The 17,368-nt window shown below is 59.2% G+C and overlaps 1 protein-coding gene across 3 annotated transcripts in view; it reads right to left on the bottom strand.

Moving 5' to 3' along the window:
* NR5A2 (nuclear receptor subfamily 5 group A member 2) overlaps positions 1–11,638 on the bottom strand; it is an 81,985-nt gene extending 70,347 nt beyond the window's left edge. The window contains exons 1-2 of one of the 3 annotated variants that reach the window (XM_037160874.2): positions 11,337–11,638; positions 2,136–2,273 (exon numbers count right to left, since the gene is read on the bottom strand). In XM_037160874.2, coding sequence (XP_037016769.2) covers positions 2,136–2,273; positions 11,337–11,400 — 202 coding nt within the window. In that variant the 5' untranslated portion in view covers positions 11,401–11,638. Of the gene's footprint in view, positions 1–2,135; positions 2,501–11,336 lie in introns of those variants that run through there. The other 2 variants (XM_037160871.2, XM_037160873.2) reach the window with 2 other exon arrangements.
* Positions 11,639–17,368: the final 5,730 nt, after the last annotated feature.

The following is a 17,368-nucleotide window of genomic DNA, read 5'->3' as shown; positions in this document are numbered from 1 at the left end:
GGTGGCCCCCGGTTTTGAGAACCTGGGGTTCGGGGAGGTGGAAGATTGGAGAAGTTCGACACAGCCCCATGTTTTCTAAAGCTCGTGACCAGCGTCTGCGGCAGGTTTTAGGGACGGAGAAAAAGTGTACTTTACCACGCCGGGAACTTCCTACCCCCCTGCCTGCCAAAAGTTAAGGCCAACTTCGCATAAGGGGCGCGAGAGACCGCCGTTTCCAGGGGACTCGGAGGCCACTGTGGGAACCCTGCACCGAAAAGGCCGGGCCTGGCGTGGGGACACTCTTGGAAAATTCAAACACGGAAGCCTCGCAGAGAGACCGACGCCTTTGTGTGACACCCGGGTGTCTCTCAGAGCCCCCCGGGCGGTGCAACCCAGGAGGGCGTTTGGAGAACGGAATCTGTCGCGACAAAGAAGTCCCTATCTTGAGAAAGTGGAGGGGAGGTGGGGCCTTGGAAAGCTGGGGCCTCCGAGGCCCTCGGAGAAGTTCCCCCGAAGTTGGGCGCGCGGCGCTGTGCAGCCCGCTCTCCCCTCGCCTCGGACTTTGGCGCGTCGCAGGCTGAAACCCAGAGCAAATGTGGGGATGGGGTCCGCGTCCCGATGGGCTCCTCTCGGGCGTGTGGCCTAGAGGAAGCCTGGGCGGGCGCTTTGGTGCCCAAGGCTAAGCGTGAGGGCGGGCGGCCAGCGGCTCCTCCGGAGCCCGGGGCGCAGGGAAAATGACCGCTCTGCTTTGGGGTGGAAACTCGTGTCAAGAACGCCCCTCTCAAACTTTACAAAGAAAATGTTCTAAGTATTTTCCTCCCATTTCCCCCTCAAACTTCAGACTCTAGCGTCTGCATGGGTCCCTCGGAAACACACGAGTCCGGATGAGAAGCAGAAACTTCCCTTTTGGACTCAAAAATCGTGCCGGCCTCACGGTCGCCCAAAGGAATCCTCTTCCCTCGGCAGCTGGCGGCTGAGGGTCCCCAGAGAGGGCTTCCCTGGCGGCAGACCGGCTTTTCCTCGCCGCGCCCCCAAGCCGCCACTGCGTGGGGACCCCGGGGACCACCACGAAAGGCCACTTTGGGCCAACCCGGTTCCCCTACGTTGGTCCCAGGGGCCTCAGCCCAGGGGACTTCCACAGCCCTTCCTGGAGGGTTGGAGGGACCCCAGGATCGCAGAGACCCTAGGCTGGACGCACACCAACGCCCCCAGCCCCCAGCCCCCGCCCGCCGGTTTCCTCAGCGCCGCCGAGCGGTGAGCTCACCAGCCCTGAACTGCGCTCCCGAAACCTCCCGGCCCTTTCAAGTTCGCTCTGGGGACGGCAGGAAGCGTTCAGGGATCGCAGGCTGGCCTGCCCGTACATCCTGCGAGCGCGCCGGCAGGGGCGAGTATGGAGACCCATAACTCTTCCGAGCGTTCATTGTTCCCTGCCGGGCCCAGGGCCACTGCGGCAAACTTCTGAAGGGCTTCTTGCAGCCAGAGCCAGAGTCGTGATTTGGGAATTCGGTAGAAACGCAGCCAGCGAGAGCCGCTGTTTTTGTTAGCGATCCGGAGCCGGGAGAAATACACAGGACCAACATGTGCCCCAGCTCTCGGGCTGCGACCAGGTGTGAGGCTCCACGGCCCCACCCTCCCGTACCCCTTCCAGAAGGGCTCGCGCAGAGCATGGGGTCAGGGCCACGTCTGGTCCTTCAGTTTTGCCCGCTCTTCTGAGCTTGCCCGGGCCCCGGGGGCGTCCATCCGCATTCTAACGCCCGAGACAGGCCTTGTCGCGGTCACCTTCTCTCTCCGCGGGGGACCTTCCTGAGCACACTGCGCTCCTCCACACCAGCGCACTGGTCACCTCCCCACCGATTCCGGGGACCGAGAGCCTGCTCGAGTTCCCAGTGACTCACTCCTTTCCATTCTCAACTACCTTGAGCTTGAAGCCTCCACTCGGGCGGCCGGAGCCCTCGAAGCTTCTGTCTTCTGAATTAGAAGCGCCTAATTAGGCATTACTTGGAAAACGTGCCCCCCGCCCCGAATGGTTCTAGAGCCAGGAACTTTTATGCCCGCCTGGAGAGGGGGCCTGACGCCCGCGCGTGGCTGCCCAGCCACACCAGGCGCGAGGAGTCCGGGCGCTGCGGCCGCTGGAGCCGGAGCGCCGCGCCGCTTACCTTGCATATTTTCCGGCATCTGCCCCTGGTCTCCATGCGATCGAGCCAGGCCCAGGGCTTCCGTCTCCACTTTAGGCAGCATGACAAGGTGGCTGCGGGCGGGGAGAGGGGCTTGGTGGCCGTGAGGAAGCCTCGCGCCTGGGCGCGACCACAGATTCAGCTCCGGCGGTAAGAACGAAAGGGTGCCGGGGGTCCGCTCGCCCGCCCGCTCGCTGGAGTGTGCCTCCGCCTCCTCCGGGTCTGCGAGTCCGGACCCCTGTGCTCCGTCCAGTACCGCAGTTTTGAGCCTCCCGGAGCCGCGAGGAGGAGACAGAGGTCTTGAGACCCGGCGGAGCCCGAGCGCGCTGGTTCGGCTCGGCGAGGGCGGCGGCGGCGGCTAGGGCGCAGCTGCCCGGGGCGCGGATCCGGACGCGCCGAGCTCTCGGTGCGGGGCAGCGGGGCTGCAGCACGGGCAGCGGGGCGGACGTGCCGCCGCACAGCCGGGCCGCGGTCTCTGCTTCGGATCAGCTCCGCGACTCTCACCCTCCCTGCGCCTCCGAGCTCTGGATCGGCCGGGGTCTCTCCGGCGCGCGCTGCACTTCTCTCCTCTCCGCCCCTTCCCTGTCCCTGGCGCGCGCAGTCACAAGTGTGGAGTGTGAAGTTCCAGCCTCGCTCTCCCGCCTCCTTCACACCTCCCGTGGGTCCCAGGGCAGCTCTTTGCAGCCCGGAGGGTGGCGGTGCAGGAAGGGAAGAGGGGACCAGGGGGAGAAGGGAGGTAAGTGGGCCGGGGGCAGGGGAGCCTGCGCTGAGGGCTGATGACAGTGACCGGGGACTCGGGTTCCGGACTCGGGTCGGACCCCAAGCGCCAGCCAATGAGGAGGCGGCGCACGCCCCAGTCCCCGCGCCAGCCCCAACCTCTTCACCCCGCCTAACCCCCCTCCCACCGCACCCTGGCCCGGGGCGGGGGACCGGGATGCTTCCGGGTCTTACAGCGGGCGAGAGGCGACCTCTGTCTGAATGCAGCTGCGGCGGCTGGAAGGCCGGGGCTGCGATTTCCGTGAGCCGAGGGGGAGCGGAGGGATGGGGTGTGGGGTGCGCCCTCGTGTGTACGTCGGTGAGGGGCTGAAGGTGGGGGGTGGTTTAAACACCCTATTCAACCATCTAAAGGGGAAAGATGTTGCATTCAGCTGGCCGCTCTTTTCAAAAGCAGAGCTCACTGCCTCGCTAGGGTCTCCAGGCTCCTTCCCAGAGACTCAGTCCGCGCGGGTCCCCGGCGCCCTGGCGTGGCGGAGCAGCTCGGCTCACGGAGGGGACAGCCACGCCGCCGCCGAGAGTTCCCTCACTTGCCGGAAATCGTAGGAACACCTACCCCCGTTTCTCTCTTTCAGTTCCTTTACTCACTTAAAGACGCCTCCCCGCCGCCCGCCCCGCACCCCAACTCGAGATTTTCTTGGCGACAGGGCTTCCTAGGTTTTGTGGAACTGCGCCCCGTGTAGGACGCAAAGGTCAGCCTGGGCTATCCCCGTCCACTGCGGTGTCTCGCAGCGGGCCGGGCCGCAGGAGGCCCAGAGGCCCAGCACTGCCCAAAGTTTTAATGGGGCGTCTGTTGGGCGAGTTCCTCGGCCACCGGCTCAGCCCCTCTCGCGGGCTTCCAGATCCCGCCCGGCGGGATGCAGCCAGTTTGTTCGAGCCTCCTGGTGGCCTGGGAGACGCCTCCTGGTCAGTGTGTGGTGGGACTCGGGTGATGGCCCGAGCCCACGCAAGTGGGGGTGGGTTCGAATCTCAAAAGATCTGCGTGTCTTCGGTTCGAACGGCCGGGCGGTGTGCGGCGCACGGAGAGAGCTCAGACCTCCGCTGCGCACGACCGCACTCGGCGAGGGAAGCGTCGTTCCCCACCCACGCGCGCGCGCCTCCGACGGCCGGCGCCGGCCCTCTGCGCCGACTGGCCGCTTTGCTCCTGGGTATCTAGTCACAATTTACTGAAATTTCGGTTTGAGTCGCAGCCTCAGGTTTCATGGAAACATTGAAACTGGGGGGGGGGGGGGGGGGAGCGCTGTACAGTTTGCAAAGGGGCGTGTGCGCTGGAGTTGCCACGACTAGTGATTAAGATGCTCGAACTTTCCTGGTATGTCGGCCCATTTTCAGTACACGACTACTTGTTTTGAATATCACTCAAAATTATATATATATTTCAGAACAGGGATTAATTTCAGGGCCCCAAATCAGGGCTTTGCCTGTGGATTCAGGTGAACTTTGAAAATCAGCAAATCAGTTTGGCGCAAAGCCTTAGTTTAGGACGGGGTCCCTCCCCTGCCATCAGAGAGCTTGTGGGGGCACCGAGGCTGCCTCCCCAACTCGTGCTGGCAGCCGGGTCCCCTGGCGGGAGGGGCGGGAGGAGGAGGGGGAAGAGTGGAAAGGCGCAGAGCCATGGTGAGGGCCGAACGCGGCGTCTGGACTCCAGGCAGGGCCGACCCAGCCCTGGAGAGCTTCGTGTTCAGGACTAACACAGAGCGACCTTCAGGGCCAAGCCCGTGCGCCCTCGCACCTTGGCCCCTCCCCCAAAGATGGGGGCCGTTGGGGATGGAAGGCCGGCTGGCGTTCCTTGACCTCCTCACTCAAAGAAAGGGGCGAGGGGCGTTCAGGAGCAAGCAGGGCTGGGGCCCCGGTTTTAAAGATCCGGCCTGAGAACCGTGCGCAGCCCTGGGAAGGGGGAGAGGCCCCGGGCTTTCGGCTTTCGCCCAAGGTCCAGCGCAGGCCACGCCCCGCTTGGTGGGCAGCAAAACCGAGGAGCACCGAAGGCGCAGGAGGCCTCCTGCTGACCAGGGCCAGTCCCACCCAGATGCCCTAGGTGACCTCGGAATCCCTCCCCATCTCCCCCATCGGGCCAGGCGCGGTGGGGATGGGGGCTCTTCTGCTGGCGCCGGCTCTGCTCAGAGAGGACAGGACGCGCTCCGGTCTCCTGGGTCTCTCAGCAGTGGAGTCCTGGCCCCGAGGCGACGCAGGGGGAGGGGCGGTGGCTGGCTTCCTCCGCCAGGCTCCTGTGACCCGTTACCTCTGGTCCCTTGAGCCCTCCATGCCGCTGCGTGTCCCCCCACCCCACGTCCAGAACCGGGCACCCACTTGCCCTGTGCCGTGTGCTGAGTCCGGGCGTCCCAGAACACCCTCCCCACGAGAGCTGGAGAGGAGCCGCGCTGCAGGCGCTGCCTTGGGTTTGTCACCGGGGAATGGGTCCAGGTGGCAGAGGCCGCAGGGCGAGCAGGACGGGGAGGCCGAGAGGCGGGGCGGGGCCGGGCGGTGTGGTCTGGGCTGCCCGGCAGATGCACACACCGGTTTGAAGGGACAAGGCACCCCCTTCCCCCGGGACGCCGCCCGTTGGTGGGGACAAGCTCAGACACCCACAGGCCTAGGGCTGGATCTGAGGGTCTTCCTTGCGCGCCTGCCCGCTTGGGGCAGCCCCCCTCCCCGGCCTTCTTTCTGACCAGGCGGGGGTGGGGGTCTCCAGGGCTCCTCCACGGGGTTCCCGCGGGCCGAAAGCGTTGACTGACGGTTGCGATTATAAAGGCTGAGGGCTCGGGGAGGCTCCGGCAGCCTGGACGAGCGCGGGGAGCGCGGTCCTGGCATATTTTATCCCGGCTCCGCGTCGCAGGCCGTGCGCCGCCGCCCAGAGGGTCTCGCACTCCCCACCCGCCGGCTCTCAACCGCGCCCGCAGCTCGGGGAACGGCCTGCCCTTGACCTGAACGCCGACGGCTGCAAAGGGACACGACGTCAAGGTCCTCAGCGGCGGTTCAAGTGTCCTGGGCTCCGCCAACTCAGGCTGCCGCAGACGCGAGTGGAAGACGCATCTGCCCCGCGGTTGGGGGGACCTCACCGGACCCCCGCCCCCACCAGACTTGCGCGAATCTACATCCTTGGAAACAATTCCTAAAGCTTCTTTTCGGTGCCCTACTTTTTGGTGTTTTTCGAGAAACCAGAATAATGCATTGCTTTTCTCATAGCATGTGTCTACTTTTTCAGCCCCAGAAAAACAAGTCTAGATTCCTCCACTGCCCCCCCCCCGCCGGAAAATCTCTAACCAGAAACTCCAGAAGAGGCGGCTTCTCAGCGCCCGGACCTCGGGCTTGCCTAACTGACCCGCCCTTTCCACTCAAAAAGCCCGAGAGAAGGGCTTCGCTTTTCTCCAAAAATGAAGTTCAGCACGAGCTCCGGAGTCCGCTGCGAAGCGCGGGGCGCCGGGCTGTCTGACCCCCTCACGTCCCCCACGCGGAGTCCCCCACACCAGATTTTAAGTAAATAATTAAATTGCAGCTCAAATCTATGAATTACAAGGAACGTCGTATTGGCTGAGGCTTTGAAGAGATGAACTTGAATACGCGAGAAGCCCTGCTTTGTTTAAAAAACAAGACAAAACAAGCCTTTTCTACCGTCTGTGAGAATGCGGCGGCCCGCGGGGCCGCTGTCCGCGCGCCGGGGGGCGCCGCTCTGGCCGCGCCTGCCCGGCCCTGTCCATCCCTGGATCCAGGTTTGGCCTGGATTTTGGCGATCCCGGCTCCCGGTAGAGGCTTCCCTCGAGCACTTTCCCGCTTTATTTTCTCCCGGGCGCCCTGTGCCCGCCCAGGGGCCCAGCACCTCCCGCCTTGGGGACTCCCATGACTTTCTGAGGGACCTCGGGGAGATGGGTGGCTGGAGACACAAGTCCGGACGGCGGTCCAATTGAATCCCCCTCTTCCTCTCTCTGATTGAAATGGAGATCGGCCTTGGCTCCAACCCGGAACCGGGGCCACCCGCTCATCCTCGGGACAAGGAGTGGCCGTCTGGAGCGCCACCGTGGCACCAGCAGGCCATCCAGCCCTCAGTGAAGCCAGTGGAGCCCTGGGGTCCCATTCCCCTCGTCCCCCAAGCCCCTCCTCAACCTGGCCTGGTTGTTCCCGCCTCGAGGTCACCAGAGCTCGGCTGGACTGGAAGATGCCGGAGGGAACACTTGCTAATGGCGGGTCACTCGGGGCTGCTGCCCGGGGAGTTCCAAGCCTAGGGTCGCTGGGTCTGAAAGTTGTACAATGACAGGTGTCAAGCTGTGGCATCGAGCAGTCGGGGTCCTTCTTGGGCAGCGAGGACAGTGGGTGTTGGCAGGGCCTGGGGAGGCACGGTCTCCGAGTACTTGGGGACATGTTGGGGTGGTGCGGTTGGGGAGGGGCGCGTCCACTCCCCTCTGACCTACAGACAGCATCTGTGACTCAGACGGTGGCTACTGTGCCCTGAGGTGGGGGCAAGTCCTTTCGATTTTCCCCCAGGTTTCCGGTCTGGACACTGGGAAGTCACTTCAGGGGACCTGACGGGGGTGGGGGGCGGTCCTCTCTGGACCCTGGGAGCAGGTGGGGCGCCAGCTACGGAGTCTGGAATGCAGATGGAGAGACTGGGGGGAGCACCGAGGGAGAGTGCGGGCAGGCTTGGGACCCGCATGGCTCTGCTGGAGACACACCCAGACTCGTCACCAGTGCTTAGGAAAAGGGTGGTGGCACTAACAGGACCTCTCCCTGTCCCATCCCCCTGGGGACCTCGGGTTGGTTCTTTAGGGGCAAGTCCTCTTCTTTCGAAGGGCAGTCACTCATTTCGAGTGGGTCCCTGCCATCCTCAGACCTGCCAATTACAACCCTCAGAGGCACTGAATTGTCTCCTCGTGTCCTCTCCTGCTCTGTCTGTTGCCACCGTGCCACTGAAACTGCATCCCGCCCTGCTGGGCCCCAGAGCACCCAGGGCTGTCCCCACCCTGGGGCCCACCTATGGGGGATTCAAGTCTCATTTCCCCTGTGGGATGAACAGGGAGATAAGGAGCTGTGGACGAATCCCTTTCTTAATCCCAAATGCCTTTCTGAAGAGGGTCTGAATCCAGCCACTTGTTTTAGGTTGAAACCCATTCGTGGCAGTGAGGTGGGGGGGGGGTAAGGCGCCCCTTCGAGGAGAGAGCAAGCGCCTCAGATTCCGATTCACATCCCGAGTTCTGTTTGCAGTTTGCTCTCCTGACAAGCTGTGTGGCCCTGGGTAAAGCGCTCAACCTTTCTGTTGCGCTTTCCCCAGTAAAACAGGGTTTTCACAAAGTCAACCATACAGGCTCACCTGACCAAACCAGGATAGCAGCATCGATGCCCGGGGTTCAGCTCTGCTCTTCGTCACTCCCTCTTCTCCCCTGATCTCCCCCAAATGCAGCTCCGCCGGGAAACTGGCCGGAGGGGGCCCTTGGGCCGCGATGCTGACTAAGGTGACTGTCTGGCCAGAGTGCTCCCCGTCCTCAGGGACCAGCCCCTCCCCCGAGCCGAAACTGCTCGCCGGGCTGCCTCCGCCCTTCTGTGGTCAGGGCATTTGGAGTTGAGAAGTTGGGTTTGTGTCTTTTCCTCACTCGCCCAAAGCACACCTAACAGCTTCCCCCAAGGCTTAGGAAGCGGGGCCGTCAGGGATGTGTCTGGCCACTTTCGGTCCTCATGGGCCCCCCAGGTTTGCACAAGCTCCCTGGTCAGAGCTCACCTCTTCTCTGGGTCTCCCCAGACCACAGTGCCCCCCTAACCCCCATAGTTCCTGGAAGCCAGCTGGGTTTCTCTGGGAAGTTTTTGTTCCAAGAAGGGGCCAAGTGAGGTCTGGCAGCCCCCCAAAGTAGCTTTACCCTGCGGCAGGTTCTGGGCTGGGGGCGGGGCTGATTCCTGCTCTGTGAGGACAGTCCCTGGGGGTGCTGGTGGGGGCTGGGCCTCCAGGTGGCGGCCTTCCCAGGGCCCTTCTCTGGCTGGGCTCAAGTTCAAGGCTGAGTCCCAGATAACACTAGACGGGGTGTCTGGGTGAAAGGGTCAAGTGAAAAGCATTGCCAGGCCTCTGTCCTCCCTTCCTCCACAAACCTTTCCGTTTATTCAGAGAGGCGCTAAAGAAACCCTTTAGCTCGAGTCCCAGCTGTGGGCGGAGGTTCCCGGAAGCACCGGCGGGTGTTGGGCTGGGAAGGAGAGGGGGTGGCAGAGCTCAGCTTCCAGTAGCCAGAGCCTGGGCGACTGTCATTCTAAGGGTGACACACAGGTTCTCGATTTCCACCACTGAGCGTCTCATGGGCACAGGGCTTCCCAGAGCTGGCCCTTGCAATACAAAGAGACTCCAGGAGGTGAAGGGGACCAAGAAGCAGGGCACCCTCGTGCCCAGCAGGGACCCAGAGAGACAGCTTTTAAACAGAGGCCCACGTGCAGGAGACACACGGAATTAATGTGGAGTCCGCAATGCTGACCGGCCCCTCTGTACCCTGGGCTCAGTTTTGAGAACCGCTCCGTCCCCTGTCCCATCTCAACGCTGCCAGGCGTCCTCAGACACTGTGAACAGCTGTGGCCAGGGGTTCTGCCTAGTGGGCCAGCCCTGGGCAGTCCGAGCGCAGTCCGGGAGTCAGAACGCCACGGGGGTCCACCTCTTGGGTTCAACTGTTCAGTCTGATGACTCCGAACTGGCCCCCTTCCTCTCAGTCAGCCCTTTGGGTGACTCTGTCCAGCCAAGAACCGGGGACTGATGGACTCCCCAGTCTGCCCCGAGGCTGCCCCGGGGACGCATGGGCTCTGCCAGCAGCCTCCTCTGGGTGACTCAGAGGTTCCAACTCGGGACATCTCAACCACCCGTAGGGCTGCAATACCAGGGAACGGGGCGGAGTGTGTCGGGCCGGGAAGGGGCGGGTGGCTGCGCGCAAGATCCGGCAAGAAGTCCTAGTTTACCGGGAAATGGCCTGGAATTTTGTTCCCCCGGGGTCCGGCGCAGGGAAGCGAGCGGACCCCGGGGTTACACGTTCAGGGTGCTGGGGAGGCTGGCTGGGCGCCTCCCTCGGTACTTTCTCCCGGCCCCGCGGACGTCCCGCGCGTTCCCGGGCCCCGCCGCCAGCCGACCCCCCAGCAGCAGGTGTTCCGCGCGCTGGGAACGGACGCCCCCGCCGCTCCGGCGCGGGTGGCGGTAGTCGAGGGAAATGCAAGCGCGCCTCCTCCCACCCCTGACCCCGCGGAACCCCCCGGCGGCCCGAGCGCTGCGCCCGGCGACCCGCGTGTGTGGTCTCGCGGCCCCGCCCCGCGCGCGCGCCGCTCGCGTCCCCGGCTGAGCTCGCCCTCCCCGCGCGCCCCCGAGGCCGAGCCCACAGATCGCCCCTCGCGGCCGCCGCCTGCAGGGACTTGTCTCTCCCGCGGAAGCGACTTGGAACGGTCCGGTGCTCCCCTGTCAGCCCCGTTCCTGTGCCCGCAGCTTCTTTTATCTGCCGGGCAATCGATCCCCCCGTGCGCCCTGCGTGCCAATCCCGGGCGTTCGTTTTCCTAAGTACAGGACGTCTTTTTGGTAACCATTTCCTCATTGATACACTCCCGGGTGTAGTGCGCCCATAAAAAAGCAATCACTGCGCTCAGTGGGGTCAGCTGGTCTTCCGGGCAGCGGGCGGGGGCGCCCGGGCTCGGCGGTCCTCCTGGGCCGGCAGAGGCTGGGGCCCGAGCGCAGGGCCGCCCAGGACAGAGCCCAGGAAAAGGCCTTCAAAACCCGGGGCGGGGAGAGGCACTGGACCCCCAAGAGGCCGGTCACTGCAGACCTCTGGGGTTCGATCCCCTCTGGTCCCCGGCTTTCGGGCCGATCCAGTGCGTTCTTGCTGAGACATTAACAAGTTCTTGACTTTTTTAAAAATGAAAATTATCATTATGGGCTTACTCAAACTTATAAAAACAAGACAGACAGTAATCCTTAACTAAGGATTGTTTGTGGGTTTTTTTGTATGACTTTTACTTGCCAGAAAAACAAATGTTTTTCTATGGTATACGCTATGAATGAGACAGGGAGCTGTGGTATGGCCCGAAACCTCACGAATGTTTGAAAGCCATGCGGTTAAGTTTGATCAACGATCGATCGGGCATATGGTTAATTTATTTCAAGTTCAAATTTTATCTTATTGTTTCTGATTCAAAGTCTCAGAAAATATCAGGGATGAAATGGACATATTTCCCCAGCTATTTTAGGCTAATAGAATTATATCCAACAATAGTGCATATAGTAAATAAGAGTTGAAATATCCATTTGCTTTTGTTGAACTTCAGGAAAGATAAATGTGGGATACAGACGGGCGTGTGTGCTTTCAATAAACAGTGGGAAAGCGGTGACAATAGTAAAAGCATCAGCGAGATTAAATACCACATATTCAAGTAAGAAGCCAATAATCAGTAGATAGTTAATAGACTTTTACTTACCAGCGGGTGCACGCCTGTGCTTCAGAGAGTCCTGTAACCCCCCCGAATCCACACCAGAAGACATTCTCAGTGGAAGCACAGGTGGTCCTTTGGTGCACAGCAGAAATCATTGGGCTTAAGGAAAAGGGCAGCTCGTCAAATCTGGTGGACTTTGGAGAGGACACAGCTGACCACAATGACCCATACTGAATGCATGAAAGAAGCAAAAAAAAAAAAAAATCCAAGAATTCAGAAAGTTCCAAGTAAGTCTCTCCCTGGACTCTGTACTTTTTTTAGCATTCGTGACCTGCCGTAAACCACACATCCAGTTTCCCGATGGTATCTAATTAGAAAAATGGAAACTTTTCATAGGCTCGGTGGGGTCACATGACTCTACGCAGGTTGATAAGGGGACCCTGTTATAAAGTGACAGCAAAACAGATAAGAACTCTTGGCAGATAGTGGTAAAGAAATGATTAACCCAGAGGTGGAGAGGCGCTGGGCTGAGCCGAGCCGGGAAGGCTGCCGGGCTGAGGGGTCAGGGGATCAGAGCAGTGGGTAAAACCGCACACCGGCTCAGCCCGGGCTTGTGACACGGCCTCTGATGTCATCGCCCCTTTGCAGAGGGGCGGGCAGATGCAGCTCCTTGGGCCTCGGTAAATATGTTTTGCGTGATAACGCTGGCAGATATCAGTCCTGTAAGTGCTGGGGAGAGATAGGGCTGACACTTGGAGACTTCGCAGGCCGCCCTGCCCGTGTTTGTCCAGTGGCGTTTGCGTCGGGCCCGTATGCCTGCCCAGAGGTGGAGAGGCAGCTTGTCTTCTTACCCCCAGTGAAAGAAAAGGTATCCGTTGAAGTGAATGCTGGCAAAGTGATGACCGTGTAGTACATTTCCCATGATCCAAGTCACTCTTTGCTCAGATCCAGGGGAGAGGCTGGATCAAGGAACTGTCACCCAAACGAACAAGAGCCTTTCTAGGTTTTCCTGACTTATCCCCGTCATTCCTCGGAGCAGGAAGATCTGGATTCTTCAGAGCAATGCGTGTGTTTTCTGATTTGTTTTGATGTTGCTAGTGGGGCAAACTTTTTTTGGTCTGACTTCCTATTTGGAAAACTCAAATTGTTTATGAACAGCATTTTCCCCATCAGAACTGTATTTCAGGGGATTAGATTTCACTGCATGTAACAGAGAAACCAGAATAGCAAGTAACAAGGAAGGCTTACACAGGACATTTATTTCTCTCTCATAAATGAAGTTCAGAATCCAAGGCTCGCACAACAGCTCCCCAGAGTTGTCAGGAACCTGGTTCCTTCCAGCTACTATCCCCCAAGTCCTCATGTTCCAAAAGAGCTGCTAGAGTTCTTGCCATCACTGCCGGGAAGCAGTGTGGAGGACGGGGAGACAAGGCCTGGCCCTTTATAAGGCACTTCCTGGAAGTACCGCTAAGTGCTGCTTACATCCCACTAGGCAGAAATTCAACCTGTACTCACGCTTAGCTGCAAGGGAGGCTGGGTAAAGAAGTATTTTAGCTGGACCAGTAACTGTGTATTTTAAACAAAAAAGACTTGGGTGATTATAATCATTCATGTTGGTCCTTGGCAGTTATTTCTTTAAATAATCAAAGAACAACATGGCACCACTAAAAACATTCTTTTGTATGTCTTAAAGGACCTAAAGCAATGTCACACTCGACTTCTCTAAAGCTTGAATTCTTCATAATAAAAATGACAAGAACCGTGGGCTCCAGTCCTGTTTCTTGGTGAGAAGTGGATGAGACAAACATAAAGAAAGTGCTCCATGTCATGACTGAAAGTGCCTTCTTTACACGTGCTCAGATGTCCTGTAAAGCCAGTGTGGACATGTGACTTGGGCCCTGGGGAGAGACACGGCCCCCTTGGTGACCTGGGAAGACCTCCGCACTTCCTTTTCTTCACCGTGTGCCAGCCCCGGACGCCACCTGGCACCGTTCGGAAGGTCTCATAGGGTTCCTCTAGTTGAAGGCATTAGAGGGGTTTGATTTGATCCTCCTTCTCTTTGAACGAGGCTCATAACACAGGCAACAACAGAACGACTGGACTTCACGCGTCGTTCTGCGCTCGACTAGACAGAATAATTTTACGAGACTCGCAAGGAATGACGAGAGCTGATAGACGGCGTTACCAGGTTCTTACTCAGTCCTTCGAGAATCTTACAGAAACAGGATTTGTCGCCCTGTGACTCCTGTCCCTGCAGAGCTGACCGGCGTGCTGTGGGAACACTAACAAGTTAGTTGGGTCTTCGGAAGCTTATCTCGCCAGTGAACAGAGACAGATTTTCAGTGGGCTGTGAGAAACGAACATGTTTTTGTGAAAGAGAACCTGGAGTGGCGGTCACGTGTGGCACCAACCGCAGGTGCTGGGAACTCGGAACTTCCGTCCCCCTCCTCCCCCCGGAACCAGGGGAAGAAGGCAAAACCTATTGCAGCCTCAGGTCTTAGTGACCCCTTTTCTCGGTCAAGGCACAGTCGGGCCACTTCCTGTTGGCAGCTGCAGGCATTTTCCAGTCCCTCCTTCTGTTCCAGGTGCCCTCAGACAGCGGCCGCCCGTGGAGAAGGAGAGAGTGGAATGGATAGGACGGCGTCTGCCCGCTGATGTCAGGAAGGGCTCTCGAATGACTGACAGCTAACTTATGCATCCAAGCCGTCTTTGCCAAAATCCGAAAGGCCTCTGACAATGTCATGCACACCCATATATTGTGTGATGGTGTTCAAGTTCAGTTAATGAGTTACAGTCACTGCCAACTTCCTGAGAACTCTCACCGAAGGCCTGGCGACGGGCCAGTCACAAGTGACGTTCTCGTAACGTTGGAACTCTGGCGGGCACACGCAGGGGCACCCATGGGAGGGCCCCTTCAGTGTGCCCGTAATTCGGGGGTGTTAAGAACCAGCACCTAAATCTCTCGTCATTCAAATGCACTGGTTGCCTTGAATATTGCCGGCCGGTGGGGGGGGGGGGCGGCGGTGCTTTGCAGAAAATATAGAAATGCAGAACAAGTCAGTCCCTGCCAAACTATTGCTGGGCGGTGCCCTTGGGCTTGTCCCCTTACCTAACAGACATTTGTCACTGATTTTGTTTAGGACCTGGGCTATTTGACACTTAAAAAAAAATCGGCTACCTTGACCACTCCCCTGGTCCCCGAACTTATTAGTAACTGTGAGAAATGTGTCACCTGGCCGGAGAGATAAGCAACTTGGACACCGTACTGTTGCGGCCAGGCGAAGATTACTCACTCTTTATGGCACTAATCATTAAACAGCCTCGCTCACTCCTGGCCACCGCGGCGTCTACGGCTTGCTCCTCCGGGAGGCCTGGTCCGGCTCCCCACGGTTACCGCAGCCTGCGGTGCTTGTCCGATGCCTCGCGGCTCCCGTCTTTATTCAGAGTAGAGGAAACAGACTCAGGATCCTAGTGTTTCCATGCAGGACCGTTCAAAACACTTAGGCAAGTAGCCGAACCCCCCGTGGAGCCTGCACTGTGACGTCTCTGCGAGTCACACAGCAATTAGTTTAAAACGTGGACCCGCCAAGCAGGCGTCAGGCGTCTTTGGTCTGTGACATGGAATGTCGCGGGTTACCTGGCGTCGTCTGGGAGGCCACCTGCATGGACTGGTCTTTTGGTCCTGCCTTCCTCTGGGGTGGAGCGGTGTGTTTGGGGGAGTCCTCTGTGGGGCTGCAGGACTCGATCTTGAATGCGCTTCAGTTATTCTAATGGACTATGTTTGACCTCTCATGCCTTGCTGAAAAGGGGAACGTTTAATCAGAAATGGTAAATAAGGTAGAATTTAAAAATCCCTGTCCTCTACACAGTTTCTCAACACACAGAAATCTATGACTGACCCAGACATCACTCCGTAATAAAGGCATAAGTATGCTATAGTTTCCTTTGTATTTTGGGAAAGACGAGAAAAAGCCCGAAGAGAAAGGATCACTTGAAAAGACAAAACCACCAAGATACTTAGAAAGGCCATTCCTACGATGCCGTGGCAAGAATGAAAATGCGTTGCCAAGATGTGGGCTTACTCCAGGAATCGAACAAGTTACAGCTTCAAGCCATCGAGCAGGATTTACTATGGACACTGGCATAGTGTGGATGTTTTGAAGTCCTTTTGCTGCACTGAACACGCGGCACGTGTGGCATCTGAGACACACGGGGCCACCGGGCTCGGCAAGGGCCGTCCTCGGGCTCACGCACGTCACTCCGCTGGAGCACGTCTCCCTCCGCATCGGGGCGGCCTCTGTCCTCTCTCATCTGCTCGCTGACACATGCGTCTCCCATTTGTCCAGCCCAGCGCCCGGCGCGGTGGCTCAGACAAAGAAGATTCAACGTCATTCAGGGAACAGAGAGGAAAGAGCAACAGACGAATGACCCCGGGAAGGGGGTCAAACTGTTAAGGGGGCAGAGGAGGCCAGGCAGGGAAAGTACTGGAAGGTAATGGGAGGGGCGTGGGCTCTGGTGGTGGCCGGGCCGGTCACTGGGGGGGATGAACTGAGCGAGATGACCATACGAGATGACCGCCTCGTGCCGAAGGCGAGCAGGCTCCGGGCTGCGCTCGGACACGGGAGGCCTCATTTCACCTAAGCCCCCACATTAGGTTGATGGTGTTCGTTCCCCCATGGGGCAAACGTCCCCCTGAACTGCTTTAAGGGTGGGGCGAGTAGAGATTCATGAAGTCCAATTATTTGCCCAAGGTCAGTCGGCCGGTTCGTGGGTCTGTGTGGTTCGGAGCCTCGGGGCCCATCGCCCCCACCCCCTGGCCTTCTAGGGAGTTTGCACCAGGCCTGGCTTCAGCGTCTGTCCAGTAAGGTCAAGTGCGGTTTCTCCAGTCACCGGGGTAAATGGCACAGGTGGCCTGGCTCCGCTCCTCTGCTAGTCGGTCACGCAGTAATTGACGTTCTTACGTGGCTGTCTGCCAGGAAGCTGGATCCGGAAGGTCAGCGTGCCCCTGAGAGAGGGCAGCCAAGCCCTTCTGCGGACGAGCTGAAGGTCAGAGGCGGTCACGCCTTTGTCCCCCGCAGTCGTGATGCTTGGCGGGTGGACTGCGGAGCCTCGTCTGTCCTCTTATCGCCCACGAGTCCTCGTGAAGAGAAAACCGGGGCCCGCGGGTGGACGCAGGCTGAGAGGTGGTCCATTCCGGTGCTCAGGGGTGGACGTCCGCCACTCAGTGGTTCTGCTCTAGGCCTGGGTGAGGCCCTGGTCACAGACTGCCCTGAACTGGCCCTGACTGGGAGGGGACAGCAGGGGGGTGGCTAGTTAGCAGGCTCAGGGTCCAGCTTCAGGCACTGCTCACAGGGGCCCCAAGGGGGAGAAAGAGAACGGCTGGGGTGGGGAGGCAGGTGGCATTGTGCCCTCGTCCCTTATGTCATGTCCTCCTCCCCGCACCTGCGCCATTTTAGCAGCACGGATCCCACGGAGGCGGGGAGACGGAGGCAGGGGGGATGGAGTTCGAGGAGTCGGGGGTGAGGGGGGAGACAAATGCACGCAGGAGGGGAGTAAGGTGCTCGGGTCAGAGAGTTGGGCCAGTGCCGTTTCCTGTCTGAGTGTGTGTGTGTGTGTATCTCTGTGTGTACATGTGTGTTTGCGAGTATATGTGTGTGTATACACATGCCTGTGTTGTGTGTGTGCGTGTGTGCGTTTACCTAGAGGCAGTGGAAGGCTGAGTTTCGGTGCCAGAGGCCACAGCTGGGTTGACGTCAGCCCAGCTGTGCTGGGTGACCTTGGCCCAGTTTCTTAACCTCTCTGTGCTTCCATTTCTTCATCCACGAAATGCGGGCAGTAATTATACCTGTGTCTAGGGTTGCTGAGCATTTCTGACTAGAGCTAAAAATTTACAGAATGCTGATTGGAATTGATTCTAACCACCATCTATTCATCTTAAACCTACCTACATATTAATAGAAAAATTCCAAAAGGCTCCTTGCGGGAAATATTGGGAGTAGCCATTTCCGTGAAGCTGCTTCGAAGCCCTCTTTTGCTATCCGAGTTGCTGCGGCACCAAGCGAACCAGGGAGGGTGGT

The sequence above is a fragment of the Artibeus jamaicensis genome, unplaced genomic scaffold (assembly GCF_021234435.1).
Source record: "Artibeus jamaicensis isolate MK-2021 breed Jamaican fruit bat unplaced genomic scaffold, CSHL_Jam_final scaffold_754, whole genome shotgun sequence".
Taxonomy (NCBI): Eukaryota; Metazoa; Chordata; class Mammalia; order Chiroptera; family Phyllostomidae; genus Artibeus; species Artibeus jamaicensis.
The sequence above is the reverse complement of the archived record's forward strand: the minus strand, read 5'-3'. Positions and strand labels throughout refer to the sequence as shown.